Source organism: Peromyscus maniculatus, chromosome 14 (genome assembly GCF_049852395.1).
Source record: "Peromyscus maniculatus bairdii isolate BWxNUB_F1_BW_parent chromosome 14, HU_Pman_BW_mat_3.1, whole genome shotgun sequence".
NCBI lineage: Eukaryota > Metazoa > Chordata > Mammalia > Rodentia > Cricetidae > Peromyscus > Peromyscus maniculatus.
This window is the reverse complement of record NC_134865.1, coordinates 72,243,152-72,269,667: the sequence shown is the minus strand read 5'-3', so window position 1 is coordinate 72,269,667 and position 26,516 is coordinate 72,243,152. Positions and strand designations below refer to the sequence as shown.

Below are 26,516 nucleotides of genomic sequence, written 5' to 3'. Positions count from 1 at the left end.
TAGCTTTTGCATCATCTGTCCACATTGGTGACGCGTCTAGGTGACGGTGCTGGGGTGGGGGTGGGGTGACCAGGACATCCTCTCCGATGACACCAATGCAGATTCCCCAGAGGAAGAGTGTGTCAGTTGCTGGTGGGAGGAGAAGATGAAGGAAGGGCTCAGGTCCAAGGGCAAGTGGAATTTCACTAGTAAAATGCAGACCACAAGTTTGCAGTTTGTTTTTAAACTCCAGCAGCTTTTCTGTGGTTCCTGGTCTAGTTCGCAGAAGGGTTGAAACCATGTAACTGGGAGCAGTAGAGAGACAGGAAAAAGTGTGGAGTGGGTACACAGTCAGACCGCGTGACTTCCCTTTGAAAACGGTGCTCCTCGGGGCCACTGCCTGGGGCAAGACGGTTGCCGTCCGGGTTGTCGGGAAGAGACACCGCCTGGAAGGTTTTGTTTTTCAGTGTTTTGGGATTGGCTTAAAATTTCTGCCTAAGGCAAAAGGCAGATGACCGAATGCTGTGTGCATCCTGGGCATAGTGGCAGTGGTCTTCCCTGTGCTGTGTAATCAACAGCCTTCTAGAAGTGCTAGTTTCGAAGTAATCAGAGGGGCAGAGACCCAGCAGTGCACTATTCTGCCAAGTGCTGGGGAAGTCTTGTCCTGATATGAAAGGAGGGGTGTGTTCTGCCCTGGCATCCCAGGCACAGAGGCATGCCTGCAGCGAGCTTATCCTAGCCAGCCCTTCTCTGTAGAGAACCCTGAGTGGAGATAAAAGCCCTGGAACAGGTCTTGCAGGGAAAGAGGCAGCCAGAGAGATGGGTGGGTCACTGGCAAGGCCCCGGCCTTTAGGAGCTTGGTTAATGACCAGTTCCAGCGTGTTTCGTACCTAACAACCCCCATTCCAAGATCACACCCCTAAGATGACAGCAGTAGGGTCCAGGGTCAGGAAGGGACAGAGTTTGACCCCAGGCCGACTCGCTCCCCTGTACCCTGAGGTTCCTAGCTCTTTTAGATGTGCCTGTCACCTTCAGCCAGAGATGCCCAGGACTCAGTAATGGTAAGCGCCCGGTGCCGTGAGCCTTGGGCTAGCTCCTTTCCTGCTCTCAGATCTCCATCCCGGAGGAGTCTCAGCTAATGTGTCCAGAATCACTGTTTGTGTTTCTGTCTCTATACTGGCCTTTGTTGACCGTGGGGTCCAGTCATTTTCCTTGCACTTGTGCAGGGGTTCACCTCCACTTTTTTCTCCTCACCTCACCCCACCCCACATGGATCAGGCCCAGGGGCCCACCATCCTTTACACCCGTGTCCCCACCTCCCAGCATGTTGCTGTCCTCCTCGGGAGGTTTCTGAAGCCTGTGCAGTCCCCTGGCTGCCTCCTGCTGGCTTGCTCTGGTTACTCCATGGCTTGTACACAGAAGCCCTCCCTGAATGTAAACTGACTGCTGCTCAGTCCCTTGGCCTGCTCCTGGGGTGCCCTCTCCAGTGGTCTCTCGTATACCTCTCCATCGTGGGAATGACTCCATGCTCTCCCTTTGTCCAGCACTCAGTGCTGGGGCCCTTTGGCAACACCCCCTACACACACACACACACACACACACACACACACACACACACACACACACACACACACACACCCGGGCCTCTGCAGCAGACTTTACAGGTTGCCTGCCTCTCCTGCTCATTCATTCGGGAGTTGTCCGCTTGGGGCCAGAAAGCAGGGCTGGGTCGGTGAGCTCAGCAGGCCATGTCCCCAATCTCCTGCTTCGCGTTTCTTTTATAAGCACCCCTCCCTCATCTTTCTGGGCAGTATATAAAATATGGTATTACTGTGATGTGTGTTTCTGTCTGTGTTTCCTGACCAGACTCAGCCCGGGCAGATAGTATGTGCCTCTCTGATTGTAAGGCCTCTGTGCCAGGGACATTCTCTGCTCTCGAGCCAGCAAGCTATAGTCTATAGATTAAACCCAGCCCATCGTTGGCTTTTATGGGTACAGTTTTATTGGAACATGATGCCACATCCTCTAATCCCAACAGAGAGTGTTGCTTTCTGGTCCTTTACAGAGCAGGTGCACAGAGTGAGGCCTTTAAGTGAGCGGTAGTGACTGTAGAGCCTGGCCTGTGGTTAGCTCTAGGTCCACCATAGCATCTAAGGCCCACAGTGACCCTGTGAGGTGTAGCAGCCTCCTTTCTCCAGACAAGAAAAGGCATCACAGTTGCTAAGCAAGCGGTCTGGGATAGGAATGTGGCTGGCAGTCTCCAGAGCCCTGACTGGCTGCCAGAGAATGAGGGGGAGCCTTGGCCATTAAGGGGAAGAAAAGGGGCTAGAAGGGTGGTACAGGAGGACTAGAGGTGCTTACAGAGAGACCCCAGGCTCCCCCAGTTCATGCCCAGCTAAGCAATCATGGCCCAAGTGAAGAATGTTAAGTTCCAGGGAGCTTGCTGGCCGAGGGGAACTCAGATGCTGGGTGGGTAGTCTTCTGTTCTTTCTGCCTTGGGGTGTCCTTTGTTGCTTCTGGGGACTGTGATGAGATCTATCGAGTTGAACAGGGTAGAGGGGACCTTTGGTTTCTGGTCTGGTCCCTACATTTCTTCAGGTCAGGCCATGTTGCAGGCAGGCAGGCCGGCGGCCGTCAGGGTCAGGGTAGAACATACCCTGCCCTTGACGCTCTGTGGCTGAGGGGTGAGGCACTGGGTGAGGGATAGACACAGGGCAGGAAGGAGTGAGAGGCCTGTTGCTATGGGTCCAGTGGCCCAGCTCTTCCTTCCCTCAGCACTCTTGGGCTTTCCGTTGCAGTGGACGCCGGGAGCCATTGTGTGTTGTGATCCCAAGCTCACTGGAAAAGAGACTTGCTTTGATTCCACATCCCCTCCGGTGTTCGGTGTCCGTGGGGGGTCAAGAGGCACTCCTGGAAACGAGTTGTTTTTTGTTGTTTGCTTTGTGTTTTGGTGGTAGGGACAGGACCGAGAGCCTCGTGTATGCCAGGCAAGTCCTCCGCTGTTCAGCAACACCCCTAAGCCCTTGCAAAACAGTTTTTGTCTGTCGACAAGGGAGCTGCTTCCTGGGTGAGTGCTGGGTTGAACTTTGTCCTTCGCAGGTGTGAAGGGTCCGTGACTGGAGCTGGGGAGTTCAGACATTGGGCACTGGGAATTGTACGCACATTATTAATCCACGTTTTCACTTAGACACCGTTATCCAACCTGGGAGTTCCTACAGCTAGAGTTCATAGTCGAGATGGAGTTGGCCCACGCACCCCACTCTTTCAAGTCACAATGGCAGATCAGGAGTGGACTTTCAAGTCGCTTGGGGACAGGACCTCTAGTCTAACCTATTGCTGTATAAACACCCCAGCTGTGGGCAGGGCAGGCTTGGGCTTGGTAACAGCCTCCTGGTTAGGGCAGATAGGTATGCCGGATAGGTATGCCGGATAGCTGCCCAGAGCAATGGAGTCAGCCTTCTCACCCCTACAGACCACTAGTGGAGTCCTCGGCCTGTAGGAGCTTGACCATAGCATCCTTCCTGGCTGCTCGTGGTCCTGGGAGGTGGAGGTAGATGTGCAGAGCAGGGTGGAATGTCATTACCTAATACTGGGGATGTCGAGACTAAAGCAGAGGCCGTTTGAAGGTGCTCAGAGATGATCATGTTGGGTGCTGGTGCTGTCCTGCTTGTCAGAGTATCCGAGTCCTTCAAGGACCACCGCATAGGCCACCTCTAGCTCCCCGTTGCTACAAGACTCAGTGAAAAGAAGTGTAACAGTCCTGTCCCCAAAAGTTTCCAGAGTGGGGAAAGAGGACAGGACAGCCACCATTACCTCAGAGCAGGAGCAGGGAAGGATGGAAACCCAAATACCCAACTTAGTGACAAAGTAGACTCCCAAGTCAACTGCAGCCAGCCACTAGTTCTTACCTCTGCAAAATCCTCACCCTAAAGAGCGTGAGTTCCTGTTTCCTTATGCCTTGTATACCTTTCTCTGCCCAGACATCACTTCCTGGGATTAAAGGCGTGTGTGCTTCCCAAGCAAAGGCATGAGATCTCAAGTGTAGGGAGTAAAGGTGTGCACCACCACTACCTAGCACTGTTTCTCTCCTATACTGGATCGATCTCATGTAGTCCAGTATGGCCTTGAACTCACAGAGATCCAGGATCTCTGTCTCCCGAGTGTTAGGATTAAAGGTGCGTGCCACCACTGCCTGACCTCTCTGTTTAATCTAGTGGCTGGCTCTGTCCTCTGATCCTCAGGCAAGTTTATTAGGGTACACACTATATTACCACAAGAGGATGCTGGACCCTTTTGCTGATTTGAGACCCTCATTGATTGTTTTCTGTCTTATGTCATTGGTGGCAATCTGGGCCTCTTATTAACCAGAGGCCCTTGAGAAGTAAGGTCCATGGAGAAAACACAGAGTCTGAGCCTGCAGCCTAAGTGGGAACTTTGGCCTCGGCCTACAGCAGGCCTGTGACTTTGGGCGCCTTCCTTAATGCACTTGAGTTGGTCCTTTGTCTATAGGAAGAGACTGACCCTGACCCTGACCTGCCTGCCCTCGGAGGGGTGCTGTGAGGAGCAGGCGAGGGAGGACCAGCCACAGTGATGTGGTCTTTGTCAGGCATGGAGTCTCTGGAGGCAAAATGGAGACTCTAAAATCAATGATCTGCTTCCCGGGGCCAGCTTTGATCAAGCCCATGTCCATGAGTGCTTTCCTCCACCAGGAAGCTTGGATTCAGGCCCATGTGGGAGAATGAGTACACGGTGGGTACGTGGAAGCTCCAGCCTTGGTCCTTGTTGCAGTCTGTGAGTGCGACAAGTCTTGGGAATCTTCACCACCCAGGAAGGTGGCAGTTCCCTGCATGCACTGTTTATAAACTGTGAGGATGTGGGAGACATGCAAGCCACACCACCTCCCACCCAGGACACCAAGTGCTTCTAGGAAGGGCTTATGGGACATGAGAGGCTCAGGACAGGGTCTGGTAGGCGTGGCCCATAGATTGGCCTCTTCCTGTGATGCCAGCAGAGGCCAGTTTCTGCCTGTGCCTGTCTGGGACTCGTGTTTCCTGCTTTGCTGTGCTGTGCCTTGACTGTCCCCCTTCTTGTCCGGCCTAAATACTGGATAGAGGATCCGACTCAGTCCTGAGCTCTGTCCCCTCGGGTCTCTCCGCCACTCCCTTCACTTCCCTTTGTTAAAGGAAACTCGGGCAAACGGTGACCCCCATTGTCAGCAGAGTCCTCTTTCCAGTGGGGTCCAAATTGAGGGTCATCTGGCTGTGGAAGACCTCGAGGAAGGGTTGCCTCCCCCAAAGTTCCTTGTTATCTACTGTGCTGGGGATCAACCCCTAGGACCTTGTGTATGCAAAGCATTCGCGCTGTACGGATCTACACCCCAGCACCATTAAACATTTTCTTGATTCTTGAATTTTTTTTCTTTGAGAGTTACTTGCCTGGCCTCAAGGGAACCGGTGAGGCTGAGAAGGACTAGATGCAGAGCTTCCCACCGCCTGCGTCCCTCGGCTGGTTGCTTGGCTCCAGGGTCTGAAAGCACTTTGTTTGGCATTCCTGTGGTCATGACCCTGGCCTTTATCTGACGGCTCTCCTGTTGGTTTTTGCTCTTCAGGAACTGAGAGAAGACAACATCATCTTAATCGAGACCAAGGCCATGTTGGAGGAGCAACTGACCGCCGCCCGTGCTCGAGGCGATAAAGTCCACGAGCTGGAGAAGGAGAACTTGCAGCTAAAATCTAAACTCCATGACTTGGAACTGGTAGGAATGTAGCGGGTGCCATGTAAAGAGGCGATGGCGGGGGTGTAGGAGGCGCGAGCTCCTGGGATGTGTCAGCTTCCGAGTTTGCTGCCTGCCACCAGCCTGCTAACTTAAGAGCTTGCAAAGCTCGGTGGCTCAAGTGGACACTTAACTGCCCTCGAAACAGCTAGGCCCTGACTTGTATGTTGCTTCTGTAAGGATGAGCACATATGTCTTTTTCAAGGGTCCTCAGTGGCTCTTGAGTGGGTTGAGCACTGGCGTGTCATCCCTGTCACAGCCTTTGAGGCTGCAGAGACTAGAGCCAACAAGCTGCCCGTCACCACAGTATATATAATATTGCAAAGCACTGTTCCTTGTGTTCCTACGTTCAGAGTGTTCACTGAGACCTTAGGACTTCCTTCTTAACCTAGTCAGGCCAAGGGCAGTGGGGGCCTGAGTGGGGTGTCTGTGTACAGCGCTCTGTCTGAAAGGAAGCATTCTGTCCTTCTGAGTGGGTGGTGGTGGATACTTGTGTCTGAGGCCAGTTAGACCTCTCACACTTTCCCTCTTTCTGCCCTAGGATCGGGACACAGATAAGAAACGAATTGAGGAGCTGCTGGAAGAAAACATGGTTCTGGAGATCGCACAGAAACAGAGTATGAATGAGTCGGCCCACCTGGGCTGGGAGCTGGAACAGCTGTCCAAGAACGCAGACTTGTCTGATGGTAGGTAGTGCCGAGCCCTCGGCTGACTCTGCGTCTTCCTAACAGCCCATCGATTCTCCACAAGTAAATGTGATTTCCTCAAGTGCCATTTGGAGCTGTTTGACTACGGTCGTCCCCAGGGGAAACGTGAGTGGCCTGGCAGCCCGGATGCCCGGAAGTAAACGACAAATGAAGTGTTGGGATTTCTTGGTTTCCCATATGGACACTCAGGAGCTTCCAGATCACAGCTCTTTGCTGATGACAGAAAGCCCTGACACCAGAAGTGTCCCCAGTGATCACTAATCCTTATTATAAATGGACCCTGGACATTATCTGCCCTGTTCATTTGCATAATTGGGCAGGATGGATACAGCCGGTCCTGTCTCCCTGGTGGAGATGATAAGTGGCTGTTGGTCCCCAGTCTCAGGCTCTTTATAGATCTTCCTGGGGGAAGAGGGGGAGGGGAGTCCTCCTTCCTGGCACGCACTGCTGCCCTCTGCCGGCACCCTGAGATAAGGTGTGCATTATGGGAAGGGTGGGGGACCCCAGTCAGCACTGTAGCAGGAAGCTCCAGCGCCCAGCAAACAATAAGCCAATTCCTGTGTTTGAAAATAGCCACATTCACCTTCCCCATGCACCCAACATAACAAGTTAGTACTGACTTAGCACTTGACCGAGCAGGCTTGGGCGTTTGACTCGGTTTAGGTTTGAAAGATACCGATAAAAACTGCCTGAGAATACTACCCAGGTCCGTTTCTGTGCTCTTACCAGCCCTGAACGTGAAAGCGTTGAATTAACTCATTTCTGTGGACACTGAACTGTGTCTGCTTCGGTGCTTGTGTGCCCAGCTGGGGTGCCTGGGAGCCACACAGGGTGGGAGAAGGCATTGTTTCTGCCTCTGAATGAAGTTCAAGTCCACCAGGAGAAACTTCTGCTCCCTGGTGGACTGGAGAAGCGGTGCAGGCTCCCAGGACCAAGCTCAAAGGCCTGATCCATTCACACTGCTTAGTATATAGTTTATGAACCCTTTAAGGTCAACGGCCATGATTGATTGATTTCTTCTTTTTTTTTTTATTTTAAAAATTAGATTTATTTACATATGTATGCATACGTGGAAGTCAGGACGGTTTGTGGGGATTGGTTATTCCTCTACCATGTGAGGATCCAAACCCAGGTCATCAGGCTTTGTGGCATGTACCTTTACTCACCGAGCCATCTCATTGGCCACATGATTTTGCCTGCATGCATATCTCTGTACTGCTTGCATGCCTGGTGCCCACGGAGGCCAGAAGAGGGTCTTGGATCCCTTGGAACTAGAGTTATAGGTGCTTGTGATCTGCCATGTGGGTCCTGGGAACTGAACCCAGGTCCTCTGCAAGAACAGCTCTTGACCACCGAGCCATCTCTCTGGGCTTGTGATTCTTAGTGATAGTGTTGGTTGGTCTCATTTGGTCTCACTATGTTGCCTAAACTGGCTCCAGACTCCTGGGCTCAGGTGAGCCTCCTGCTCCATTCTCCTGAGTGGCTGGATTAAGCTGTGCCTGGCCCTAAATACTTCAGATTGTGCTTGGACTGCGGATTGAAGACAGGGCCTCATGTATACAGAGCACATCCATTACCGTTGAGCTCTACCCCGGCCTCTCCAGTGGGCTCTGAAGGACAGAAGGACTTGGAAAAGACACGGCTTAGAGTGCTGGCTCCTTTGCTTGTGACCTGTATGACCTGGAGTAACACCATGTCTTTAAACTTTAGCTCCCCATCTGCCAAACCAGGGCGGCGGGCTTGCCCTTAGCCTCACGGGAGGAGACTGAGGCTTTAGCCCTACCTGGCCCCATTTGTGTTTACTGTACCTGTGAGTCCCGGTTGCTAGGTGGTCTGATGAACGAGCCTTTGTGCCTGATCAGGGTGGAGCTTGCTTGCGCTGCTGATAAGCTGCTTGCACTCAGTACCGGTGTTGAACTTGTAGAAGCTTGAAAGTCGCTTTGTCCTGCGTCTCAGCATGGGAGGAGCAGAAACATGGATGGTAGTGAAATACCCAAAATGAGGCCAGCGAGACGGCTCAGCAGCTAAAGAAGCTTGCTGCCAAGCCTGAGGACCTGAGTTCAATGCCCAGAACCCACCCACCTAATAGGAGGAGAGTGTCAACTCCTGCAGGTTGTCCTCTGATTTCCATGTGCGTGCACTCATGCACACGCACATGCATATTTAATTGTAATAAAAAATTAACACTTAAGATACTAAATTTATGTATATTTCACCGTTATAAACATGACCTCCACATAAATGTTGCGGAAGTACTGTCCAACAGGAAGAAGTAATGTCCAACATTGCAGAAGTAATGGCCACAGGTTGAGTTAGTGGATTTTTAGGCCAGGTGCTTTACTTAGGTTCCTTTTTTTTTTTAATTAAAATATAGTTATATAATTTCTCCCCTTCCTTTTCTTCTCTCCAATCCTTCCCATGTACCCCACTTGCACTCTCTCAAATTCACGGCCTCTGTATAACTGTATGTACACACACACACACACACACACACACACACACAGAGTGCTAAATATATAAATACACCCTACTCAGTCTATATACTGTCTCTTGTATGCATGTGTGTTCAGGGCTGGCCATTTCATTTGGTATTGGATAACCAATTCCTCTTGCCTGGGGAAGACTACTTCTCCTGTTCTCAACATTCCTTCGTTACCTGTAATTCTTTGCCTACGTTGAGATCCCATGTGATTTTCCTGTGGCATGTTCGTGTGTCTGTTGGTATTGTCCTGTTGGTTTTGTCTGGGTAGCCATGATGAGGAGACTTCTTTGTGTAGCTTCTTTGACATCTCTAGGGCATTAACTCTCACAGCCAACTTCCTGTTCCTCTGGCTCTCACATTCTTCTCACCCCCTCTTCTGCTGTGACCCCTGACCTTAGGTGCAGGTGTTGTGTTATAGACGTATCAGTTGGGGCTGGGCACCACATGGTGGTTTGTTCTCTGCATTTTGATTGGTTGAGGGTTTCTGTCATGCTCTCCCTCTGCTTGGTGAGTCCTACACAGGATACATATTTAGAATGTGGTTAGACACTAGGCTGGTTTAGTAAAGCATGGTTGTTGGTTCTCCTCCAGGATCCGTGATGGCTAGGTTGCTTTCTTTAGCTGGGAGAAGGCCTCCCAAGTGTCTCTGAACCTGTGTTGATGCTGAGATTGGACCTACTGTGTGGTCACCACAGCCCCTCCCCGTTGCTGCCATTGTTGATTTGAGTCTCTAAGACGGCCTGTTGGGTCGGTGCTGTTGCTCTGGTCGGTGATTACACAGCAGAGGACACGAACTCTTCAGTCCTTACAGGTGCCCAAGGCAACATCACAGGCTGGGTTTGGACATACGTGGATGGCTTTACTGAGGACCTCAGCACCTCTCTACTCACTCTCATAGACCCTGGGTGATAAGTAAGAGTCAGGAGTGGAGGGGCAGAGAGCATCAGCAGTGTAGTGCGATGAGGCTGGAATTGGTGAGCAGACAGAGGAGGGACTGGGGAACAGCCTTGACTGTTTCTTTAGGGTGTTCCAGGCCTGCAGCTTTCTTCCTGAGAAGCTCTAGGACTTACCTGAAGCCTTGCACATGCTTGTATGAGGAAAGATCAAGAAGTCTAGTCCTTGACTCTCAAAGTGCTGGGTTATGTGAACGCAAAGTAGATGCCTTTTAAAACATTTACCTCATCTCGCTGAGACATCTAAAGCAGCTTTGCATGCGTTGTCTGACTTTCTTCAACGTAACTGTGAAGTTAGAGGAAATCTCTCCTATCAAGGTTCTAGCCCAGACTGGCCAGCAAAAGGGGTGTGTGTGTGTGTGTGTGTGTGTGTGTGTGTGTGTGTGTGTGTGTACTGTGAAGTTAATCTCTCCTATCAAGGTTCTAGCCCAGACTGGCCATCAATAGGTGTGTGTGTGTGTGTGTGTGTGTGTGTGTGTGTGTGTGTGTGTGTGTATGTGTGTGTGTGTGTGTTTGTATACACACATATACAGGCACCGCTTTCCTTCACTCACAGTCATCTGGTCCCTTTGCCCTCCCTGCTCAGCAGCCTAGATGCTCACTGCTCCTGGAGTGGACACAGAAAATACCTGCCACCCTTGAGTCAGTTGTGTGAGCAGTGCGGTGATCCAGGTTCCCTCAAGTCCCACGATTGGCTCCTACACTGTCATCCAGTTCCTCCTTAAGCTCTAGATTGAACGGACCCAACTACCCAACTGCCAGCGGAGGCCCTCCCTCTTGGGTGCTGAAGCAGCAGTCCCATTGGGATGAGAATGGAAAGCAAGGGGGGTAGCTCTTGGGGCTCGGTATCGGTGAAGTTATTAAGGCCACTCCACGTAGTTAAAAGGGAGGTTTATTGTATGGGGTAACTTACAAGTAAAGGGATAGGCAACAGGGTCTGGGAAAGGTGTAGCACAGTCCGGCGGTGTTCTTTGGAGAACTCTGCTCAGTCTCACTCCAGCATCCAGGGTCCAGGAACCAAGAGAGCTGGCCCATCCAGATCTTGGGTCTTCAGGGGCCTCTCTCAGCCCCTCCTTGTAGGTGTGACAGTTACCGAAGCCTCAGTGGGGGTTGAAACTTCCAGATCAAAACTGGAATGGCTACCCGCTACAGCTCGGCTTGTGTCAGAGGGTGGAAGCGGGTTCCCAGAATGCTAGGCCCTGACTGACTCCGCACTTCAGCCTCCAGGAAGTCCTTCGTGTTCGAGCTGAACGAGTGTGCCTCCAGCCGCATCCTGAAGCTGGAGAAGGAGAACCAGAGCCTCCAGAGCACCATCCAGGGGCTGCGGGACACGTCGCTGGCACTGGAGGAGAGCAGCCTCAAATGTGGGGAGCTGGAGAAGGAGAACCAGCAGCTTAGCAAGAAGGTGATTTCCCCGGGCTGGCATAGGGGCGCCCAGTGTGCATCGCGGGAAGTTCCGTGTCTCTGGGACCCTTAACCAGACTCCAGGGAGACAGCCGTCACTTCCTTACTGGTGGCTCTCCTGTAGGACCTGTGTCTCATGTCTGCATTCCCTTGATTTGCTTCTCAGTCCCCTATAAGGCACCTGGGGCAGTGGGGGGCAAGGGGACAGGGGCTCCTGGGAGGAGACCAGCCCCCAAGGACCCTACCTCCGCTGCTTTCTCTCTTCTGGGGGTGCAGGGCGGTCAGCTTAAACCCTCCTGCTGTGAATAGGACCTTCGTGGAACCATCTAGCTGTATTCCTAGAATACAGCTTTCGTGGTCCTTTGAAGTACTGTGTGTCATGTGACATTTTAGCTGCCAAATGCCTTGTTTTTCCTTTAAGGGACAGTAGGTGACACCCCTCTCTCGTGCCTTGTCTTTTGGTGCAAAGCAAAAAATGGCAGACGTGAGCACATGGTTTGGTCTCTGAGATTGCTGTGGTCCCAGAGGGGGCTGTCTTTCTAAATGGGCATCCCGTGTTGGACCAAGTGAAAAAGAGCTGACATCAATAGCCTACCCTCTGTATACAAGCGTGCAGCATGGCTGCTCCTGCCCCTGTCCAGTCCTACCTTCTTCTGCTTCCCCTCAGCTGTCCTGTGGCCTCTCACCAGCCTGTCCTGCTGTGGTCCCCGGAAAGCCATGACTTCCCACAGTTCCCAGTAACTAGGGAGCAGTAGGACACTAGAGGAGGTTGCTTCTCCCAGACCAGCGTTGTCTGTCCTGTGTCCTGCCCGTAGAGGGCCCTGCGCCTGGCAGCAGTCTGCCCAGCCAGCAGCGGCGGCGGCTGTTTTCCGTCCTTTATACAGGTCTCACTGACTGTCTTTTGGTCCCAGTTCCCTGTGTTTGATGGGTCAGCACTTCAGCCCCAGGAGGAGGTCACACTCAACCAGCTCAGCTCCCCTTAATTTCCTTCTCTAACCCCAGCCATCCTCTGTGGGGTAGGGCTCACTGGGAGTCCTTGGCGTTCCCCTGCCTCACCCCTAGCAGCCAGGCTGCAGCCTGTGTAGGTCTGAGGTCTTTGTGGAAATCTGAGTTCTCAGAGCTCGTGTTCTTCTTCGTACTTCCCTGGGTCCTTGAGACGCCTCCCTCCTGTTCTTGTGTAACTTTATACCAGTGTCACCAAGGTTCAGCTCCTTTAGACAACTAGGAAAAGATTCCATGTTATCAGAGGTGGGGGTGGGCCCTGCCTGCTTTGGGGCCATCGCGAGAAGTCAGGAGCAGCTGTCTGAAATGTCTGAGCCCCAACTGTAAGGACAGAGCTTTCTCAGGCTCACGCTCCTGCAACTAGCTCTCAGCCCAACATAGTCAGCTTGCCGGTGGGCAATGGGGTGGGGGGTGGGGTGCTGTCTTCAGTAAGCAGCAGAGTGTGGAACAGAGAGCTAAGAAAGGAGAAAGACGGAGGCTATCCAGAGGGGTCAGGCAGGATACAGGAAAACCCCATGTTTAGGTAGCAGCGGTAACATCAGACACAAAGGCTGGCATGGTTTTCTAGGAATGGGGTCGAGCATATTTTGGGGAGTGAGATGAAGGCCAACAGGCGTGGTCTTCATCATAGCTCAGGGCAGAGCTGGGGGCCTCATCCCACAGGCCTGGGAGTATGCACAGGAGGGACAGAAGGCCCGCCCTTCTTAAAGGTGTTGGGCCAGTCACCGACCCCTGCAGGCCACTGCTCTTCCCCAACTGTGAGCGCACTTCTTGTTTCTGGCCCCGCAGCTTGCTCTGTGCCGAGTCACCTCAGCCTCCCTTCTGAGTATCAAGTCTCGGATGAGGAATGGCACAGAGATACGGGTGAGATAGGAGGTCTTGATTTGGGGAAAGACCTGTGTGTGACACTTCACAGCACCCTTCTGGAAAGCCATAACCAACATGGCTGGATGAGGCACGCCTGCCCTAGGGTCCTGTGCTGGGATTCCTAACAACCATGATGCATGCACACCCCTACTGGCCCCACCTTTCCCACTGGTGGACCCCAGCTTCTGTAGAGGGTGGCACCTCAAGAAGGAGAAAGATTGCGGAGTCACTATAGACAGGGATGCTTGGAGCTGTGGGAGGGAGCTTAATCCTTTGTCCATGCAACACCTCAGTGTGGGCAGCCGAGTGAGAGCCACTGCTCAGTCCCTGTGCTCTCAGGGTCCCTGGGCATCTCTGGTCCTCCCTTAAAGGTTCAGATTGAGTGGTGGCTCAGCTGAGCTTCAGATACTTCTCAGCATCACTTTTAGAGCAGTGGCCCCCAACCAGCAGCCTGAGGCACACGAAGATGACATAAAATGGTGATCTCTAGGCCCCACCCCAGACCCATCGAGTCAGAAAGTGGGCATGGGCCTTGAAGTCTCCAGGGAGAGTCAGCTACCTGTGGTCAGTAGATGTCATGATTGAGCATGATTTTTGACTCTTTGCCACTTCGAGACCAGCATCAGCGTCTCATGCTGAAATATACGCTTGGTGACAGCAGGAAGAGACAGCCCAGGCTCAAAGCCTCGGCAGAGCAGACGATAGCATGGGCATCTCCAGAGAACAGGATTGGCAGCCCTGCCGAGTCAGGGCCTGCGTCCTAACGCGCACCCCCTTCAGAGCCAGGGTTGGCAGGTGGTAATGGGAGGGTTATCATCTGTCCAGGCAGAATGATACAGTCTGGTCTGGGGCAACAGCCATGGAGTGTTGGGGCGGGTAGAGTGGGCAGAAGGGGCAGGGCTTGATGACAGGTTTACCTGAGGGTGGGTGATAAAACCCAAGCATCTGGGTGCTTTCCCCAAGCATAAGAAAGGGAAGGAGCCACACAGTCCTTGTGGGGAATCCAGCACTGGGTGTTGGGGTATGTGGTCTGACACAGAGCTTGAAGTAGATGAGGTCAAGAAAAAAAAGCAAGACATGGGGTAGATCAGACACAAGGCAGCATGGGTAACCTGGGACAGACAAGGGCAGGCTGCTGCCGAGTAACTTCTCTTACCCCAAGCAGGAAGCGCAGGTGATGTCAGGTCGATGATGGAGGGAGGGAGGGAGGAGGCTATTGCTGCAAAGTGACACTAACACCTTGTTTCTCAAGGGCCTGTGGGGATAGCCTGGGCAGAGAAGGGTCTGTCTGTCTGTCTGTCTGTCAGTCATCTGTCTGTGGAAACACAGCTCACTTGGTTAGACTGACGTCACACAGGCTGCATCTTTAAATCTGCAGATTGAAAAGTTGCAAACGCAGCTGGAGAGAGAAAAACAGAGCAACCAGGACCTGGAGACTCTCAGTGAGGAGCTGATCCGAGAGAAGGAGCAGCTGCAGAGTGACATGGAGGCCCTGAAGGCCGACAAGGCCAGGCAGGTAGGCATGCCGTCGCCGTCACCACCTCACTTGCGCATGCTAGCAGGAGAGGAGCTGAGGAGCACGGCCATGTCTCCTCCACCCCTCTGTCAGTGTCTTCAGATAGTTCTGATTGTTCTGACTCTGGGAAGGAAAAGACCAGAGTCCCTGGCACAGCGGTTCATCCTGTGGCCGTGACAAACACCATGACCGAAAGCCATGTAGAGGAAGAGATGGTTTATTTCAGTTTGCAGGTACATCATAAGGGAAGTCAGGGAAGCTAGTACTCCACCCTTCATACTTCCAAGAAACTCACTCATAGCCAAGGAAGTACAACAGGATCCGTAGAGGAGGATGCTTGCTCTCTGGCTTGTAGAAGTAACCGTCTTATTAAATAAGAAACACAGAGCCAATGTAAAGATAAAAGCCCAAGAGGTCAGAGCTAAGAGCCTTACCCTTCACTGCTGCAGCTATCCTCTTCAGCCAAGAGAGACCTACTTCCTGTGTGTTTGTCTTTATATAGACTTTCTGTTCTGCCTTCTCATTGGTTGTAAACCCAACCACATAACCGCCTCGTTACTGCCTGTCTGTACAGACCTCCAGGTCTTCTATGGTTGGTATTGAGATTAAAGGCGTGTGCCTCCAATGCTGGCTTTTTCCTTGACCACACAGAGATCTACCTAGCTCTGCCTACCAAGTGCTGGGATTAAAGGCGTGCACCACGAACGCCCAGCTCCGCTATGGCTTACTATTAGCTCTGACCCCCAGGCAACTTTATTTATTAACATACAAATAAAATCACATTTCAGTACAAATAAAATATCACCATACTGGCTCTCTCAGGCTCATGCTTATTTAACTTTCTTATATAGCCCAGGACTATCTGCCTAGGGAATGGTGCTGCCCACAGTGGACCGGGCCCTCTTACATCAATAAATAATTAAGACAGTCTGCCATAGGCCAGTCTGATCTGGGCAGTCCCTCATTTGAGACTCTTCCTGGTGGCTCAAGGCTGTGTCAGGTTGACGGTTAAAGCTAACTAGGGTGGAGGCTACTAAACATTCTGCAGTGCACAGGACAATGACCCATTTCTAATAGCCTGTTAGTGACAGAGCGGAGACCTTGGCAAACCTGCAGGGCTCTGCTTGCTTCCACTTTAGGAAGTCCCAGGGTACTGATGGAGTAGCCCAATGGTGCCATTCTGAGGCTACTGAACAGCTCCACGGTCTGGACAGAAGGAACTGGAGGGTAAAGAGCAAGGCTGGGGTATCTGGTAGTTTAGGTTTTTAGCTTCTGTGTAGATGTGTAACAGGTAGGGAGAGGAAGTTCAGACTGGCACTACGCATGCTGAAAAGACATGGGGGCCCTGTCCATGGAGCTTACCTTGGAAGGCAACGGGCACGGGGGATCTTGTGTGAATAGACGAGGTGGAGGTGGGGGAGGCTAGTGGGTGCAGGGCCGCTTCAGAGCCATTGTGCAAGGTTGCTTGGGCACTGACCATGAAGGTGAGAAGACATGGGAGGGACCGAGGCACAGAGAGCAGCAGCCTGTCCAACGTATCCATAGTAGGAAGAAGCTGGGAGACAGAAGAGTGTTGCCCAAGAGAAGGCCGTGGAGGCGGGCAGGGTGTCCACCGAGTCCTGCTGGCCATGACAGAGGGGTGGGGGGGACCACGGGAATCACTAACACTTTCAAGAAAGAGACGTGTCATTTAGGTTTAAGACCATGCTCACTGTATGGAGTGTGTTTTGATGAGCTGTGGATGGGTAGCTATTGAAGACTTTCTACTTGGCAGCCCCCGTGTGAACCCAAATCACTGGTGTGGGTTCCTGTGGCACGCAGCCTGGGTCATGCCTAATGTGCTTGCTCATAGATAAAGGACCTGGAACAGGAGAAGGGCCACCTCCACCAGGCTGTGTGGTCCTTGCGGGAGAGGCCGCCGGTCGACAGCACGAAGAATGTGGAGAAGGAAAACAGAGCCCTCCACCAGGCCGTGACTGAGGCCGGCAGCAAAGTCAGCCAGCTGGAGCTGGAGAAGAAGCAGCTGCACAGAGACCTGGAGGAGGCCAAGGAGAAGGGGGAGCGGGCGGAGGTGCTGGAGCAGGAGCTGCACCGTCTGGAGAAGGAGAATGAGCAGCTGGCCAAGAAGGTGACCTCCCTGAAGACGGTCACCGAGAAGGTCGAGGGTCTGGAGCTGGAGAACCGGACGCTGAGGAAGTCCTTGGACACCCTGCAGAATGTGTCCGTGCAGCTCGAGGGCCTAGAGCGGGACAACAAGCAGCTGGACCAGGAGAACCTGGAGCTCCGGAAGATGGTGGAGGCCATGCACTTCACCAGCGCCAAGATGGCGCAGATTGAGGCGGAGAACCAGCAGCTGGAGCAGGAGAAGGAGGAGCTGCGCAGGAGCGTGGAGCTCCTGAAGGCTTTAAGCAAGAAGTCGGAGCGCCTGGAACTCAGCTACCAGAGCGTGAGTGCCGAGAACCTGCGCCTGCAGCACAGCCTGGAGAGCAGCAGCCACAAGTCCCAGGCCCTCGAGAGGGAGCTGGGCGAGCTGGAGGCCGAGCGCCAGTCTCTGAAGCGAGACCTGGAGGCTCTGCAGCTCACCAACAAGCAGCTCGAGGGGGCCGAGCAGGACAGGAAGGCGCTGGAGCAGGAGGTGGCCCAGCTGGAGAAGGACAAGAAGCTGCTGGAGAAGGAGACCAGACGCCTGTGGCAGCAGGTGGAGCTCAAGGATGCTGTCCTGGATGACAGCGCTGCCAAGCTGTCCGCGGCCGAGAAGGAGAGCCGTGCGCTGGACAAAGAGCTGGCCCGCTGCCGGGATGCGGCCAGCAAGCTGAAGGAGCTGGAGAAGGACAACCGGGACCTTACCAAGCAGGTCACCGTGCACACGAAGACGCTGACCACCCTGAGAGAGGTGAGGCTCGGCCGGGGGCGGTGGCGAAATGGGCCTGTTTCCAGAACGGGAGGTTCTGGGATGGAGCGGGGGACTTGGTGTCTACCCTGAGGCTGAGCACAGGTAGCTAAAGGTCTGCAGCCTGGGGAGAAAAGGCATGGGGTGGTCTCGCTGCTCATTAACAACCCCCTGGTAATCACTTCCTCTTACTCTGTGCCCCCCATTCATAAAAGGGTTGTGTCCCCGTCACTCACTGTAGAGTGCATACCATAAGTGGGAGATGTACTTCACACACCCCATCTTCTGTACATAGAGATGCTTCACCACACAGCCCTCCGGGGTGCCTCTGAATCCCCTCCTCACCCACTGCCTTTGCCTAGCATTTAGAGACAGCATTAAATCGTGTCTATTTGCTAGCCTGGAATAAAAATCAAAATTCCCCCAAACTGACCATAAATTAAAAAGAACCATAAATCAGTCATGTATCAGAGGGCTGCTCCATACCAGACTACATACAGGTAAGCTATTTTGTTTTTGGTTTGAATTATGTTTTCATGTTTTTCCACATGAAGTAAGTTTCAGGTTTTTGGGTGGTGGTTTTCTTACATTTATTTATCTGGTATATGTGTAGGTACATGTGTGTCATAGTGTGCATGTGGAGACTGGAAGACAGCTGAGAGGGTCTGTTCTCCCTCCACCCTTTGGGTTCTGGGATCAAACTCAGGTTGCCAGGCTTGTCAGCAAGATCTTTTAGCTGTGCAGACATCTTCCCCGGCCCCACACTGACTAGGTTTCAAAACCCCGATTTCTCTGTGACAGCAAGATTTTTAAGCCTATAGATTGACTTTGATGATTATAGGTCCCTTTAGCTCGGAGTTTCCCACTGTTTTGTTTTGGGTTGGGGGCCTTTTTTCTTCCTCTTGGGTGCTGTGGATTGAACCCATGGTCTTGAGCCCACTCACTGAGCAGCATCGCCAGTTCTTACTGTTTCAGTGGTACTGTATGTCCCTGTCCATGAGCATATCATCAGACAGTTTTTAAAGGCTATGTTTCTGGAAGTGGAGCGATAGGATCAAAGTGTGTGGCCATTTTAGCCTCTTGTATTTTCTGCTTCCTGGGTTATCTGTTCTACTCCCCTTGGTACCTTTTCTTGGGCTGTGGGTTTGTCCATCATGGTGTGGCTCTAGTAGAGAGTGGCCTAACTTGTGGGTGTCATCCCAACTCGTGTTCCAGGTAGTCGTCAGCTCACTGATGGGGATACCTGGCTCCTTCTAGCTTGTGACTAAACTATCCCCTAGTGGAGTATCCTGGCTGATCAGCATGTGGCAGGTAGACAAGGATGAGATAGAGAGAGAGAGAGACCAACCCTCTGGAGCTCAGCCTGAGGTGGCTGCGGGATGCTATATACCTACTGAGAGAAGGGATGTGGTTTCTAAGTGAGCCCAGAGCCATGACAATGTCCAAGGGGGGGAAAAAAAAAAAAACTCGGTATAGGTTGAGTCAGGGAGGGACACAAGCCCTGCATGCCACCCACAGTCCATGTCTGTACAGTGCAGGCAGAGTGGGCTATGATGCAGTTGCCAACTACCCAGGGATCTCCAGGGCTTGTTACACAGATGCACTTCCCCCTCACCACAGCAGGACAGTCCTGCTGTCTGTCCTGGAACTTAGCAATCCCAGGTGCTGTTCTGCTCTTGCTGTTGTTGTTTTGGGTTTTTGTTTTGTTGTTGTTTTTGGTTTTTTGAGACAGGGTTTCTCTATGTAGCTTTGGTGCCTGTCCTGGATTTGAAAACAGAATCTTGCTATATAGCTCAGGCTAGTCTGGGAATCCGTGTATAGTCCAGGCTAGCCTGGAACTCTTGATCTTCCTGCCTCAGCCTCCTGAGTGCCCAGCTCCAAGCAACTTTGACTTAGAGCTCCACTATTTCAACACTACGCTTGAGCAGTAGCCATGGCACGTTAGAAGGCTGCCAAAACAAAAACAAACCAAAATAAAAAACATGCTAATTTTTCTCTGCTTCATTCAGATCCGTGTTACTCTAACCCATAACTCACGGCCAGAACTGCTAGCGTGGCAGGGAAATTTGGTGGTGGGGATACCTTCCTGCCTATGATTTGGTAGGAAGGATAGCTGTGGCACCAGGCAGGAGATAATAGGTACCCTCAGAGGTCTGTGTGGGAATGGAAGCAAAAGGGATTAGGGAGATGAACCTTGAGTTCATCGCCCACATTCCGAAAAGTTAACCGAAGTCAGGATTTAAAATAAACTCCTTCGGGCATGGAGACAGGCAGCTTGGTTGGGCGCATGCTCACCTAGCATGCACGAAGCCCTAGGTTGAGACCACAGCCTAAAATTGGACATGGTGGTGTACACCTGTAATCCTAGTACTTGGAGAAGCAGGAAGATCAAAAGTTCAGGATCATCCTCAGCTACACGCAAAGTCCAAGGCCACCGTAACAACAAAACCCATCTTTCTATCTTGGCTTTTTTTTCTATTGCCAATATTGAGTGTTTAATTACTTGCTAAATTTGTAATTTAAAAAGTCAATCATACTAGTATAGATTATTCTCACTACTAAAAGTCAACACAGTGGAGTATTTCTGACATACTTCGGAGAAGGAGAACATTCTGGGTCCATCCTCTCTATGTTGTCCTGTGGTCTGTTTCCAGCACCAAGAGGGCTGGGAAAGGGTGTTCATCCCTTTTCTTTTGGTGGCGCATCCTGGAGTCTCCCACCTCGTCACCTAGCCTGCTTGCCTGAAACATCTGAAACAGCCAGGTTTGGGGAAGAGGTGGCTTGAAGGTGTGACACCATCATGAGACCCTAGCCTTCCTACCATGCTCCTGCCAGACTCCTGTCCACAGTGATGTTTCCTGTCTCGTAGGACCTGGTGCTGGAGAAGCTGAAGAGTCAGCAGCTGACCAGTGAGCTGGACAAACTGAGCCAGGAGCTGGAGAAGGTTGGCCTCAGCAAGGAGCTGCTGCTGCAGGAGGACAACAGTCATGGTGACACGTAAGGACAGTCCCCTGTGTGCTAGCACGGTGCTCTCCCATGAGTCTGAGCTCCCGGGTCTCCATCTGAGGGCTTGATTTATTCTTCACTGCTGGAGTCACTGTGTGACTCCTGTCCGTCCTCTGTAGTTCAGGTCTTGTCCCTAGAGAGTTAAGGAGGCAGGGAAGGAGATTGTTTTGTGTGATAAAACGGCTGTGGTGCTGGAAGCTAAACCCAGGGCTTCTTGCATGCTGGACAGGCTCTGTACTGGCCTGCACCCAGGAGGAGCCCACGTCTCTTTTAACTAGATGATGGCAGTTTTTCTCCTAGCTGTGCCTTCTTGAACAGCCTGGCTTTTCAAAGAAATCTAGTATGGTACCCTTTTCTGGATTTGTAACCAACAAGACTCCCATGGCTGCTTTGACGTGTCTGGTACAATGGGAAGGCCGCAGACCTGCCATGCACCTAGCGTCGTGACCTTGGACCAATAGCTGAGGTTTCCTGAGATGGAGTGATATAAAGCCCTCTGTAAACACCTCTTCAAGGAGTACCTATACAATGTAGTGGTGGTGTTTTGTGTGATAGTGTTGTGGATATGTCAGCCAGGGGACCCTGGGAAGGACTCTGGGTCCCTGGAACACCTAAAGCCAGCTTAGTGGGAAGGGTGTGCAAGCCACAGGGAGATGGGACTAGGCCTGAAGTAGATGAAAACTATACTGTTGTGTCTTTATATTTTCAGAAAATGCAAGATTTTAGAAGGCAAAAATGAATCAGCATTGAAGACAACACTGGCCATGAAAGAAGAAAAGATAGTGTTTCTGGAGGCCCAGGTGGAAGAGAAGGAAAGCTTGAATCACCAACTACAGATTGAACTGCAGATGGTGAGGGCCAGGCTGAGGTCCTACCTACCAGGCCTCTGCCATACCCTCCCTAGGACAGCCAGGGCAGTGTTCCGGGACAGATGAGGATGAGCTGTAGGGTGTCCTGCGGATACCAACCTCAGGGTACAGGAGCTGGGCAGGACAGCCAGATGCATGGTAGGAGGAGGCTGTGGCTCAGGGCAGTTCCACACTTCCAGGTAAGGTGTGGGAACACGAAACAGCCCAGAGACCAAGCAGAGCCCTCTAGGCTCATAAGGCCCCTTAGATGGGACAGGATCTTATACGAATATGTGTGTCAGCTCTTGGGCACATACAAGCACATGTTCCCATGCGTCCAGACAACATGTGGAGCACACATACACAATCTACATGAATATAGACATGCGTCCCTCATTCACACTTTCCACACATCAATAGGTACTCCACACACACACGCACGCACGCACGCACGCACGCACACGCACTCGCGTGCTTTTGTGTGCGTTTAGTCTCCATCCATGGGTGGACTGACGCCACACGTGTGTTTTCCCGTTTTGAACATGTGGTACATTCCTTGGTTACAGAGTTGATTTGGGATCTGCAGTCAGGCAGATGCAGGGCTGGCAGGGCCTCTGTGAGACGTATGACTGCCTGTGCCTGGTTTTGCCTCTGTTGTGTGGTGTAGACTGGAGGCCCAGGCAAGGCTCGTGTAGCTAAGGCGGGGACTAAGGCAGGCGTCAGTTCACATCCCCGCCCGCCTTTGCTGTCCTGTCTGGGGAAGCACATAGCAAAAGAAGAGCATTTGGCCTGTCCCTCCTCAGGGACAGTGAGTGGGTATCTGAGGCTTTGGTGAGGGGTGCCTCCCTACCCACTAGTGGGGCTCCTGCGTGCCTCCATCCTGCCTGAGTCTGCTTCCCAATGCCGTTTGCAGGTAAAGGACGAACGGGATGAGCTCAGGCAGACCCAGGAGGACAGAACGCAGGCACAGAACATGCTGAAGCACCCTGCGGGCAAGGTGGTCAGCAGTCCCCAAGAGAAAGAGGCCTGGGAGCCCAGCCACAAAGAGGCCACCATGGAGCTTCTCCGTGTGAAGGACCGGGCCATCGAGCTGGAGCGCAGTGTGAGTGGGCTGCCCGTGAAGTGAGCGACCGTCCTGTGCGCAGCCACACCCATAGTGAAGAAGTGAAGCCACTGTAAAGACTGTGGGGTGGCAGAGGCCATGGAGGCTGTTGGATCCAGTAGGACACTGTCCTGGGTTGGCCTGGCTGGTCCCTTGGGTGCCTTTCGTTGTAGTTCCTTCAGAGTTTCTAGTTCAAGGGACATGCCCCGTCTCCTGGGCTGACCTCCCCGCCTGCTGTGACAAACCCAGACTCTGTCCACCAAGCTTCGTCCCCATAGCGTCCTGTCTTCCAGAGCTCTATACCAGCCCCACGGCCCGGGCTGTATCTAAACGAAGCTTTATTGACACACACTCACACCTTTCATGTTGACATGCGGTCTGGGCTGCTGTCCCACTGCAGTGGCGGCCTTCATTGTTGGGATAGAGATGACATGGCCACCACACCTGCAAGTATTTACTGTTGGCCCTTACCAGAAAAAGCTCTCCAGTGCATGCTTGTCCCACTGATTCACAACAGTGACGTTTTGAAGTCCACTGTGATGATTTTCAGTAGACAAGCTGAGACAGAACATGAGAGGCTGTCTCAAGGTCACATGCCTGCAGCCCATGTCCTGGCTCCTAGCCAGATTAGTGGCACAATAGATATGATCTTTGTTAGTCTCTTCTTTTTTTAAATGGTTTATTTTTATGTGCATTGGTGTTTTGCTTGTGTGTGTGTCTATGTGAGGGTGTCAGATCCCCTGGATCTGGAGTTACAGACAGTTGTGAGCTGCCATGTGGGTTCTGGGAATCGAACCCGGGTCCTCTGGAAGAGCAGCCAGTGCTCTTAACCCCTGAACCACCTCTCCAGCCCTAGTCTCCCACTCTTAAGTACCCTGTTCCACTTGTTGTCTCAAACGTAGGGACAGCTATTGCTGAGGACTTGAGCTCTGTGGTCACTGGTGAATGGCTTCAGCTCACAGAAAAGTACTCTTCAGATGACCCATACCAAAGGAAACAAATGGAATCAGGAAAGTGGCTTGCGTGCCCCATATGCCTCAGGTCCTGGGCCACAGCCCCTGTAATGCATTACCTTCTTTTTGAAAATTCTATTAGTTGTCTGTTTCCAAGAAAGTAACCCCACCCCCCCCAGCTCTGGGCTGCATCCCCCTTGAGGGTTCATTCCGTTAAACCCCAGGGCCTGTGCAAGAGAGAGCTAGCCATGCTGTGTGTAACTGGTGCGTGCTTCTCCTCTAGAACGCAGCTCTTCAGGCCGAGAAGCACCTGCTGAAGGAGCAGCTGCAGCACCTGGAGACTCAGAATCTGGCCTTCAGCAGCCAGATCCTGACCCTACAGAAGCAGAGCGCCTTCCTGCAGGAGCACACCACCGCACTGCAGACCCAGACCGCAAAGCTGCAGGTAGCGGGACCCTCAGTGGGAGCTGCAAGGCTAAGCAGGGGGCACCTGGGGCTGGGTGGTTGTTAAGAGGCTTGCTGTAGACGGGAGTCTTTGGAGGGAGGGAGTAGGGTGGCTCATGAGACGTTTCCTACAGCTGGGCCTAAAGGTGCCAGGCTAAAACTTCATTTCTTTGTTTATACAAGTGACCACCACGTGTGTGTGTGCAGACACACACACACACACCCTAAAAGAGAAAGATTTGGAAGTAAGTAAGCTTGGTTAAACAGTTCCTGTACCGTGCAGCCTGGCAGAGCTGTATTAAGCTGACAGAGGGAAATGGGGCTGCGACCTGGCTTCCATCTGCTGGAAGCAGCCAGCCTCTCAGCCCACTTATCACGTAGTTTTATTTGTGGTTAGTAGGTGGTGGTGGGAAAATGAAAAATTGCTCATTAATGTAATTTCTGGGAAAAGTTGGAAAGTTACGTATGAAACAGAGACAATAAACAGGAAACATATTTGGCAAAGACGTTGGGTTTGTTTTTGTTAAAATAAGAAAATAGGATGTTGCCGGGCGGTGGTGGTGCACGCCTTTAATCCCAGCACTTGGGAGGCAGAGGCAGGCGGATCTTTGTGAGTTCGAGGCCAGCCTGGGCTACCAAGTGAGTTCCAGGAAAGGCGCAAAGCTACACTGAGAAACCCTGTCTCGAAAAAACTAAAAAAAAAAAAAAAAAAAAAAAAAAAAAAAAAAAAAAAAAAAAAAAAGAAAATAGGATGTTGATTTGTTACTTTGTTTTGTCTTGGAAAAAGTCTTTGTCTGGCTTTAATGTCAGAGTAGTTCTGGCCCCTGTTCAATTTTCTAATATTTTGGGATTATGTTAGAAATACTCTAAAACATCAGGGGTTCAGACACGGCCCACAGGTAAAAATGCTTAGCTTGCACGAAGTCCTTAGTGCAGGCCCCAGCAGAACAAAAATAAATAACATAAAAATCAATCATTAGACAGACAGTATTGTCAGATCCTCTAGCCTTACAGATTTTCTTTTCTTTTTCGGTTTTTCGAGACAGGGTTTCTCTGTGTAGCTTTGAGACTTTCCTGGAACTCGCTTTGTAGACCAGGCTAGCCTTGAACTCACAGAGATCCGCCTGCTTCTGCCTCTCGAGTGCTGGGATTAAAGGCACGTGCCACCACCGCCCAGCTGCCTTATAGATTTTCTGTTGGCTGGTCTAGAAAATAGGTTTTAAAGAAGAATCAGTAATGACACATAAGGGATTTATCTAGAAGGAGGGATTTATCTAGGAGGAATTCTGGAGATGGTTCATAGTCATCTTTTCATAGCCAGTTTTTGCCATATTGTGCGCCCCCCGCCCCCCCAGTGCCAAGGCTTCAAGTTCTGGTAGCATTGCCCATACCTGGCCTGCCTTGAGGTCCCTCTGGTGCTGTCTGTGGCTGGTAGTCCTTGGCCTGCTCACCACACACAAGGCTCTGCTCTCTCTGCAGGTGGAGAATTCCACACTGAGCTCCCAGAATGCAGCACTTGGTGCGCAGTACACAATGCTACAGAGCCAGCAGTCGGCCAAGGAGGCTGAACATGAAAGTCTGCAGCAGCAGCAGGAGCAACTGGCAGCTGCTTATGAGGCCCTGCTTCAGGACCATGAGCACCTGGGTGCCCTGTACGAGCGCCAGTCCTCAGAGTATGAGGCCCTCATCCGACAGCACAGCTGTCTGAAGACGCTGCACCGGAACCTGGAGTTGGAGCATAAGGAGCTTGGGGAGAGGTGGGGCCTGGAGGGCAGGGGTAGAGCCTGTGGGGCAGGGGAGGGCAGGGGTAGAGCCTGTAGGGCCTGGGAGGCAGGGGCCTGGGAACAGGGAAGCTGGGTATATAGACAGGAGACCTGAGAGAGGCCTGGGGGTAGAGATACAGCCTATGGAGGAGGCAGCTGGTGTGCTGAGCCCCTTAGGCTGCCCCAGAGCTTCTGGGACTTTCCTGAGGCCTGCGTGCCCCTCCGCCTCTCCCCCGCATTTCCTCTTGGCGGGCTGCTTCTCATTGTTGGTGCACCTGAGCTTTCCCAAAGGGAAGGAAATAGAACCTTTAGCGATTTCTATTTCCTTTCTGTTTGTCCAGCTGGGGATTGTGGCAGGGGACACAGGGGCAAAGGGGTGCCGTGGCTCACCCTGGCTCTGGGTGACCCAGTGTGCACACTTGGAGACCTGTTCTCTAAGAATTCTTTCTTCTTCCTCACCCCCTTTTTCTCCTCTCCTGACCCACACCGCTGGGAAAATACTTCCGGCTGTGTGCAGGGTTGTGCACACTGCCTCTCCCAAGTCTAAGTCTAGAGTGTTTGCTTCAAAACCCAGATCCTCCCGTTATGTTAAATATTGAATGCATACAACAAAGGAACCCCACACCTGTGATCTTGGCACAGCTGGGAGGTAGAAGGGCGGGGTGAGGGAGCGGGAGACTGTCCCCAGTGCCCTCCCACAATTACCCACACTGCCCTTCTCCTTTAATCTGTACCTGCCGCTTTTTCTTTGCTTCGGGTAAGTTTTTCGTATGTTGAAATACATAAATGTTAACTTTTCACACTTGGCAGTCCCAGGTCCAGGGGTG

General features: G+C 52.1%; 1 protein-coding gene across 2 annotated transcripts in view; it reads left to right on the top strand.

Annotated features, from left to right (window-relative positions):
• Nucleotides 1-26,516, top strand: part of Ccdc88c (coiled-coil and HOOK domain protein 88C) — a 127,853-nt gene that overhangs the window by 71,817 nt on the left and 29,520 nt on the right. For both annotated transcript variants that reach the window (XM_006991800.4, XM_042261049.2), the window contains 10 exons: nt 5,588-5,734; nt 6,294-6,438; nt 11,115-11,299; nt 14,546-14,683; nt 16,536-17,576; nt 20,443-20,570; nt 21,289-21,430; nt 22,341-22,529; nt 23,766-23,927; nt 25,406-25,683. In XM_006991800.4, coding sequence (XP_006991862.1) covers nt 5,588-5,734; nt 6,294-6,438; nt 11,115-11,299; nt 14,546-14,683; nt 16,536-17,576; nt 20,443-20,570; nt 21,289-21,430; nt 22,341-22,529; nt 23,766-23,927; nt 25,406-25,683 — 2,555 coding nt within the window. The remainder of the gene's footprint in view (nt 1-5,587; nt 5,735-6,293; nt 6,439-11,114; nt 11,300-14,545; nt 14,684-16,535; nt 17,577-20,442; nt 20,571-21,288; nt 21,431-22,340; nt 22,530-23,765; nt 23,928-25,405; nt 25,684-26,516) is intronic.